The sequence below is a fragment of the Camellia sinensis genome, chromosome 8, assembly GCF_055761805.1.
Source record: "Camellia sinensis isolate YWXY chromosome 8, ASM5576180v1, whole genome shotgun sequence".
Classification (NCBI taxonomy): Eukaryota; Viridiplantae; Streptophyta; class Magnoliopsida; order Ericales; family Theaceae; genus Camellia; species Camellia sinensis.
Window position 1 is genome coordinate 138,014,168 of NC_138968.1, and position 9,010 is coordinate 138,023,177.

At 38.1% G+C, this 9,010-nt stretch overlaps 1 protein-coding gene and 1 pseudogene across 2 annotated transcripts; both read left to right on the plus strand.

Annotated features, from left to right (window-relative positions):
• Positions 1-2,569: 2,569 nt before the first annotated feature.
• Positions 2,570-3,386, plus strand: LOC145798103 (G-type lectin S-receptor-like serine/threonine-protein kinase SD2-5). Its single transcript, XM_082885574.1, has 3 exons — positions 2,570-2,922; positions 3,032-3,123; positions 3,205-3,386. The coding sequence occupies exons 1-3, from the start codon at positions 2,570-2,572 to the stop codon at positions 3,384-3,386; spliced, it is 627 nt and encodes a 208-aa protein (XP_082741700.1).
• Positions 3,387-5,965: 2,579 nt separating this feature from the next.
• LOC145797149 (ATP-dependent zinc metalloprotease FTSH 2, chloroplastic-like) lies at positions 5,966-8,628 on the plus strand (annotated as a pseudogene). The gene is made up of 4 exons (XR_014338320.1): positions 5,966-6,316; positions 6,390-6,703; positions 7,488-7,729; positions 8,097-8,628. The product of XR_014338320.1 is annotated as an ATP-dependent zinc metalloprotease FTSH 2, chloroplastic-like (transcript).
• Positions 8,629-9,010: the final 382 nt, after the last annotated feature.

Below are 9,010 nucleotides of genomic sequence, written 5' to 3' on the forward strand. Positions count from 1 at the left end.
GTAGAGGGGTGAATCACCCTTCTTTGAACCTTATTTCCTAAGCTTTTACCCTTATGTTTCCCAACTTTTTTTTAACTTTTTCCTATTGATTTTCAGAGGCTAAAAATGCTATTTTAAAGTCTCAAAAATGAAGGGGTTAGCCACCCCTCTTTTGGCTTGTTTGCTAGCTTAATTGCTCCATTATTTTAGCTTGCTTTTTAAACTGTTTTTACCTTAATTCCATAACTATTTTTAGCTATTTTAGGACAATTTTATGTTGTTCATTTCATTTATGCTTTGTATAGTATAGTTGTGGTGTAATAGTCCTCATAGGTTTGGTATTTTAGGCATTAGACACCAACCTATTTGAGTTGATAGCCTTATTTCAAGTTTTCCATACTTGTGTTCACCTCTAATCACCTCTGCAAACTCCCTCATTTCTTGATTTGTTTTTTCCTTGAGAGTCGTTTCAACCGATTGTTGTTTAAGCTTGAGATAGAGATCCTTGTGCTTAATGGTTTAATCTCTTCGGAGGTTCATTACCAAAGGTATGACATCTCTCTCATGCCTAAAATAACCCTTTGTTTGACATTTCTCTCCATTAATGGACTTAATGCTCATTTTTGAACTAAAATGACTAATGAATGGAAAATAATTAAAAGAGGTAATAAAATTGGACTAAGAGGTAACAAAATAATAAAATGGTTTGGGGTTCAATCGGATGTTAATTGAACCCATTGAGTTTTGAGTCATTTCATACTCTCTTGTGATGATAATGGTTCAAAATATCAAGTCGACCACTTCCCTTGATCAATATCATGACATGGAGAGGTCTTTGTTGGTCTTTTAGCTTCATTTATTAAGCTTTTATCCCTTGATTCATAGACCATCATGCAATGAGTTTGAGTCGATTGATGGCTTGTGAATCAAGCCTACCCCTCATTTGATCTGTTTGATGATAGGAAGAGACAGGGTGGACAAACATCCCTTAAAAATACTCTGTTTGTGCTCTGTTTCATATCTGTTACAGTAGAACAGTGCCAAACATTAGTGGCTGGTCGCCCACCTTACTATATGGCCGACCACTTCTTCTGGTTGGTCGGCCACCTTTTTTAGCCAGGTAGTTTCCTTTTTTTTTGTAGAACAGAGCAGAGGCAGAGGTGAAAAACAGTGCAAATTTTTTATTGCAAAACAACATCATTCTGGCAGCCAAACAGGGGCATTTTCAAGTAGCAAATTTGCATTTCATGTATAAGCACTTCCTCCTTGTGGCTCGTTAATTAGTATCTTGTAATTAATTAAGTGTAATTCCTTCGAACTTGTAATAGCTTAGTTAATTAATTTTGTGTTGTAATTAATTAATTGGTTCTAACTTGTAAATAATTAGATAGAATAGTTGATTCATTTATTTTGGGTATTGTAATAGTTACTTAATTCGTAGTAATTAGCTAGGACATTTATTCAAACCGTCTTGTGCGAGGGCAAATATGTAATAATTTGTGTATGTCTTCCAACCCCCATTCTTTCTCCTTTTTATTTACTTGCTTATGATGGATAGTGTAATACATCATATTTCGTTTAGCATTTTTCATGCTTTGCATCCATGTGTCTTGTATACATAAAAGTTCGGCTCATCATTCTAACTCACATTGTTATTTATTACTTCCTTGAAAACGTGCTTGAACCGCATGCTATCAAATTGATTCAGATGCCATGTTAGTAGCTGAGTCTATTTAAAGTTGTATTGCATGTGTTGCATTAGTCATATTGCATTAGTTAGAGGCATGCATGCTTTTCTAATTATTTTGCTTTGTTTGGCTTGCCTCGGAGTACTAGGTGAGCACTTATTGCTTTAGCATATCGCATGCATGTGATTGTTGACATGTCAAGCATGATTGCCATGAGGCTAAGTGTTTAATTGATATACCTGTTTGGATGCCTGTGGATAAAGGCTAATTGCTTGAATTGGGATACTTGATGAATGTACATATGAGATCACTTTTTCAAGTGGTACATATTCAAAACACTTTTCAAACAAACATAAAATCAAAATGTTCCAACTTTTGCAAATTAGTCTATACTTGTGTGCATCACATAGTAAATTAGCCTAATAATCGAAATAAGAGCATATAATGTACATAAGATTCACATCATGATTAGTAGAGCCTGATCTTTGATCAGGCGAGTGGGGTGCTCAATTCATGACATTCCCCTCTCGTACATAAGTTCCCGAGTCGAGACACTTTGGTGATAATGGATAAATGCCTTTGGCACAAGGCTCGGATTTCCTAAATTTCTCAAAAATATTTAGGTGGCGACTCTATAATCTGGCAAAGCAGTCCATTTTTGGCATTTTGATTCTAAATCGACTTTCCAAAAGAATTGCCGGATTTGGACTCATTTGTGTTTATCTATTTCACATTGCACTTGTGGAATCAGATTCAGAACCACGGGAGTCCGAACTGTAGGGCTAGTCATATACGAAAGGAGCACGAAAAGCAATCTACGGTGCCTTTTTAATTTTGTTGTTACAATTGTTACATGCTTTGTGATGTTGTGCCCGAGCTGCTCAAAGAACGAGGAGGACTGTATGAAGCAAGTTCCAGGAAGTCTAGTGAGGTTTTCATATGAACAACTATGTGTTACAACAGAAGATTTTAAGGAAAGATTGGGAGGTGGAGCATTTGGAACTGTGTTCAAAGAGATGTTGGAAGAAGGCACTCAGATTGCAACGAAGCGTTTGGATAAATTGGGCCAAGAGATAAAGGAATTCTTTGCTGAAGTTGAGACATTTGGACATATACACCATGTTAATCTTGTGAGGTTGATTGGGTTTTGTACAAAAAAATCTTGTAGGCTTCTAGTATACGAGTATATGACTAATGGCTCTTTGGATAACTGGATTTTCTGGAATAACCAGAGACCTTGCCTCAATTGGCAAAGGTCAGAAGAAAATTATACTTCACATAGCCAATGGCTTACCTAGATTAAGAATGCCGACAGAGAATAATTCACCTCCATATAAAGCCACAAAACATTCTCTTGGATGAAGATTTAGTGCCAAAATCTCTAATTTTGGGTTATCCAAGTTGATAAACAGAGACGAAAGCCATGTTCTGACCACAATGAGAAAAACTCTTGGATGTATTGCTCCAGAGTGGTGACAAGCAAGAGTCACCATCAAAGCTGATATTTATAGCTTTGGAATTGTTTTTCTTAAGATAGTTAGTGGCCGCCGAAACTTTGACAGCACACAATCAGAATCTAGAAAACATCTGCTTCAAGTGTTGTGGGAGAGGGCTGAGTATGAACTACTTGACATGGTGGAAAACATGGATGAAGGAGTCAAACAATATCATGCTGAGGAGGTGGTCAGGATGATAGAGATTGGAGCTTGGTGTTTGTAGATTGATCAATCAAGAAGGCCTTCCATGTCTATTGTGGTTAAGGATTTGGAGGGATTGAGAGAGGTGGAAACAAACATCAACTACAACTTTACATATGCAACAGCATTTTCTTCGACAGCCAACAACCATGCTTCCACAACACCACTAGCTTCAGTTCTTTCTAATCCTCAATGAAAGCAAAAGTTAAGGTAACAAAATAACTTATGTAATTCAGTTCTGAATTTTGATTATTTGGACAAGTTGGACTAGATTACATGGGACTATTAGTCCATGATTAAATGCTCTTTGATTATCAATCATTTAGGATTATATGTTCTATTCTATGTCTGGAATGCCCTTGGATTAAGAAGCGATTAATAGAATCATGCCATAACCCATGTTTATTTGAAATCACTAGACATGGATTACATGGTGTAATGACTATAGTTTGAGGATATTTGATATTTTAACTGCTAAATCTAGACCCTCATCAATCCCCTATTTTCATATCCCACCGTCCTTGAGGGACTCAATAATCCCTCAAATGGAGGATATACAGTTTGGGAGGACTGTTAATCCAAAAGTCCACTTTTATATCTAAACGTGAAAATTCAATATTGACTAGGATATATAATCTAGTCACATACTCTTATTCCTCAGAACAAACACAACAAAGATTAAGTTCTACAGCTATAACCTGCTTGGACCATTGCAAGTCTTATGAACCTATTTTAGAGTATAAAACAGGATAGCCATTACAAGTCATAGCCTTCTCAAATTACATTAATATGAGAAAAGTTACAAATGTAGGATGAGTAGGGACAACGCTAGATTTTGAAAACATAGGTTATTTGACTCGTGCTTTCTCAGCTTGCACTTGGGTGAGTTTAGCGGGGGTACTACCTTGTCTACACTGGTTGTTCAACCTACTTTGATTAGTCGAGTCATAGAGGCACAACAGGGTGACTGTGAGGTGGAGTTAATCCGTGAGAGGATCTCCAACAGGAAAGAAGAGAGGGGTTTGAACATTCACCCGGATCTAAGTGTACGTTATTTAGATCGTTTGTTTGTACCAGAGTCTTGTAGAGAGGAGGTGCTTCGAGAATTCCATCACTCACGCCTTGCGGTACATCTGGGAGGCACCAAAATGTATCATGATCTTAGTCGTCAGTTTTGGTGGAAGGGTATGAAACGAGATGTTGCTTTATTTGTATCGAAGTGCCTTACTTGTCAACAAGTGAAGGTCGAACACCAGAATTCAACGGGTTTGTTACAACCCCTATTGATAGTCGAGTAGAAATGAGAACACGTCACCATGGATTTCGTAGTTAGACCTCCTAGAACACAACAGGGTAATGATGCCATTTGGGTGATTGTCAATAGGTTGACTAAGTCAGCGCATTTCATTCCAATGCGCACCGGTGATTCAATTGAGCATTTGGCAGAGTTGTACATTAGAGAGATAGTTCGACTTCATGGGGTCCCTGTGGCCATAGTATCGGATAGAGATCCTCATTTTACGACCCGGTTGTGGCAAAGCCTTCAAGAGGCGTTAGGAACTAAGTTGACCTTTAGCACTGCTTATCATCTTCAAACCGATGGGCAGTCAGAGCGTACCATCCAGATTTTAGAGGACATGCTTAGAGCTTGCGTTCTTGATTTCAAGGGATCTTGGGAGAGGCACCTACCATTGATTGAGTTTGCCTATAACAATAGTTACCAAGCTAGCACTGAGATGGCACCATTTGAGGCCTTGTATGGTCGGCCTTGTAAATCGCCAGTTTGTTAGGCTGAGGTGGGTGATGCACCGTTATTGGGTCCGGAGATGGTTAGAGAGACAACCGAGAAAGTTGCCTTCATTCGAAAGAGGTTAGCTACGGCTCAAAGCCGACAAAAGAGTTATGCTGATAAAAGGAGACTATCCTTATCCTTCGAGGTTGGTGACCATGTGTTCCTTAAAATCTCACCTAGGCGGGGTTTAATGAGATTTGGTAAGAGTGATAAATTATCTCCAAGGTTCATTGGGCCTTTTGAGATTTTGAAGCGAGTTGGGGAAGTGGCATATCGGTCAGCCTTATCGCCATAACTTTCGGGGGTTCACAATGTGTTTCATGTGTCTATGCTTAGAAAGTATGAACCTGACCCTTCACATGTGCTTGATTGGGTTGATTTGGAGGTAGATGAGGATGCCTCTTACGAAGAGCAACAGGTTCAAATTTTAGACACTCAAGAGCAAGTGCTACGGGGCAAAACTATACCGTTGGTAAAAGTGTTGTGGAAACACCACAGGGTTGAGGAGGCAACTTGGGAATGAGAAACGGAGGTCCGATCCAAGTATTCAGATTTGTTTGTGAATGCTTAAGTAGTTTTAATTTGTAATATTCCTTAGTGTTGAAAGAAACACAGTAAGCATATTAATCATGTGTTATTATAAGTATTGTTGTTTTGAGTATGAGATTGATATCTGTGGCCATTGTTGTTGATCGAAATATTTCATGCTTATATGATATTATGAACCGTTGTTGTTAGCCTTGAGTCTAGATGCTTGGAAACTATGATGAGAATGACGAATTTTGATTGAAAATAGTTATTGTGAATTGAAAACAACATCTCGTATGGTTTTGACCACTTGGCGTTTTTATCTTGTTTGGGTAGTTTATTCTAATTTCAGGGACGAAATTTCTTATGGTGAGGAAGTTGTGATGACCGGTTTCAAGAAGGCCAAGGAGAATGCTCCCTGCATTGTCTTTGTTGATGAAATTGATGCTGTCGGCAGGCAAAGAGGAACTGGAATTGGAGAAGGGAATGATGAAAGGGAACAAACCCTTAACCAGCTTTTGACAGAAATGGATGGTTTTGAAGGAAACACTGGTATCATTGTAATTGCAGCAACTAATCGTGCAGATATTCTTGGCTCTGCCTTATTAAGGCCAGGAAGATTTGGCAGACAGGTAACACTACATCACTTATTGCATATTTGCTCTTTTAATATTGCGGGAATGCTTAATTTGAAGCTTTGTGCAGGTTACAGTTGATGTTCCAGATATACGGGGTAGAACAGAGATATTGAAGGTTCATGGTAGCAATAAGAAGTTTGATGCAGATGTGTCTCTTGAAGTGATAGCCATGAGAACCCCTGGTTTCAGTGGGGCTGATCTTGCAAACCTCTTGAATGAGGCAGCTATATTGGCTGGACGACGTGGGAAATTTGCAATCTCATCTAAAGAGATTGATGATTCAATAGATAGGATTGTGGCTGGAATGGAAGGAACGGTTATGACAGATGGGAAGAGCAAAAGCTTGGTTGCATACCATGAAGTGGGCCACGCAATTTGTGGGTAAGTATCAAAATATCCTTTGCTTTTGTCAGTAATTCTGGACGTTCTTCATTTTAGGGTTCTTGGTCGAGCCAAAGCATGGTTGTTTACAATGTTTTTATGATATCATTGTGCTTTATTCTTCAGTATTCAGCTAATGATATAAATGAATGTGAGTTGGCAAGGTTCATCCTCATCATGTTTGTTGGACTTGCATCTAGCCCTTTTGGCAAGGGATCTTCTCTCTGACTTCGATGGTGGCAAAACATTTTTGTGCCTGTGATTTAATTTTTTTGAATGGTATAAAGATGGCATTGTCACAGGGCACTTTTACTTTGTACAGAGAAATGTGTATAAATTATTGAACCCTCAGTCCCATCCCTTCAGGCCCTTTCTTACAAATGCCGTGCCAACACGTTTTTACTACTCTGCTAGGTTTGGTCTTTGTAGTCTGAGGTTAGGAGAATTATAATGCTTAAAATGTTTTAATGTGCGTTGATGCTAGCAATAATAACGTTTTATGACCTACTTATGTATATCATAAATTGTTTCTTGTGGACATTATTCATAGTTGATTTCATTATGTTGTCTTCATTTTCTGTTTATCTACTCCGCCACTGTTGGATCTCTGTGTTTTCTCCAGTGAGATACAGTCTCTGGGGATGGGCATCACTGAATAACTTAAAGTTCTCTTGTTTACCTTGGTGGACTTCTTGTCTGCCATTCTCTTGTAATTTTTTTCGGTTCGCAATGAAATTTGTTATTCTAGTACTCTCGCTAATTGATTGGTTTCTTTTCCATGCAGGACCCTTACTCCAGGGCACGATCCCGTTCAAAAAGTCACCCTTATTCCACGAGGTCAGGCCCGAGGTCTTACATGGTTTATTCCTGCAGATGACCCAACCTTGATCTCAAAGCAACAACTATTTGCAAGAATTGTTGGTGGACTTGGTGGAAAGAGCTGCCCAGGAAGTGATCTTTGGTGAGCCTGATGTGACCACAGGTGCAGCCGGTGATTTGCAACAGATCACTGGTCTGGCCAAACAGGTAAAATCATTAAACTGAGGTTTTTAGTTTCAAAATGAACGTCAATTTCACCCCAGCCATATTTGAAAGCAATCCTCGTCAAAACACTGAAATGAAATCCGTAAACTTCGTATATTTTACAGGGTTTATGGAGAAAATGGGTTTAATTTTTTTTTTTCAAGTAAGTTTGAGGTGGCAAAATATATATCAACAGAAATAAAAATAAATAAATAAATAAAAAAACTTACACCTTCCAGTAAGAGTTTATTCCAGTCTAATCAGTGATCTGTTTTTTCAACTAATAGCGAGAAAGCAATTGTTTTCCTTGATTAATCCACTTGAAAAAATTCTAGAAAATTTTAGGGGTTTAATTGATCTATATCTGCAGATGGTGACCACATTTGGAATGTCTGAAATTGGTCCATGGTCACTAATGGAATCTTTAGCTCAGAGTGCTGATGTGACTATGAGAATGATGGCAAGAAATTCAATGTCTGAAAAGCTTGCCGAAGACATTGACACTGCTGTGAAGAGGCTTTCAGATAGAGCATATGAGATCGCCTTGACCCACATAAGGAACAACCGTGAGGCTATTGACAAAATTGTGGAAATCCTTCTTGAGAAGGAAACAATAACCGGTGAAGAATTCAGGGCGATTCTCTCTGAATTTGTTGAAATCCCAGCTGAAAATCGGGTCCCTTCATCTGTACCAGCTACAGTCACTGTATAAGTAGCACAGGTCATAATGCAAATGCAATTTACAATTCTCATACATCTTCATATGTTTCGATGTATAATTTTGTAATCCTCATCATGTGTAATTAGGAATAGCCACTAATTCTATATTTGATCATACTTTCTCAATTTTCAATGTTATATATTAATACCCAAATGGTTTAATCTGATGTTTCTTGCTTTAATTCTTAAGCTTGCGTTTCTTCTTCCAATTTTAACTACCTCTAACTGACTTCCCAAACTAACTACTGTTGTTGTTAACTATGTTCTACGAACTAATTACTGTGGTTAATGTAAATAAAAGCAAACAATTATGCAGCGGATAAAATAATCATATCATACCTTTCGATGATAGAACCTCGTGGATAAATCACGTGCTTCCAGAGTCTGATAAATCAATCAATCCCAGCAGTGGGGTGATATTACAATGGTGAATATCACCCACACAAACCACAGTGCAATTGACTTGATCGTTGTTTCTTGGGAGAGAGTCAGTTTATGGGTAGAAAACAAAACCTACGTTGTTTTCTATCTTGGTTACCCATAACCATATATCAGATATATATT

Excerpts from the sequence above, each read along its gene's own strand:
- LOC145798103 (XM_082885574.1), top strand. The coding sequence starts at position 2,570 with ATGAAGCAAGTTCCAGGAAGTCTAGTGAGGTTTTCATATGAACAACTA. Across the intron at positions 2,923-3,031 it reads CCTTGCCTCAATTGGCAAAG|ATTTAGTGCCAAAATCTCTA; the intron begins GTCAGAAGAAAA and ends TCTTGGATGAAG. Across the intron at positions 3,124-3,204 it reads AATGAGAAAAACTCTTGGAT|TTAGTGGCCGCCGAAACTTT; the intron begins GTATTGCTCCAG and ends TTCTTAAGATAG.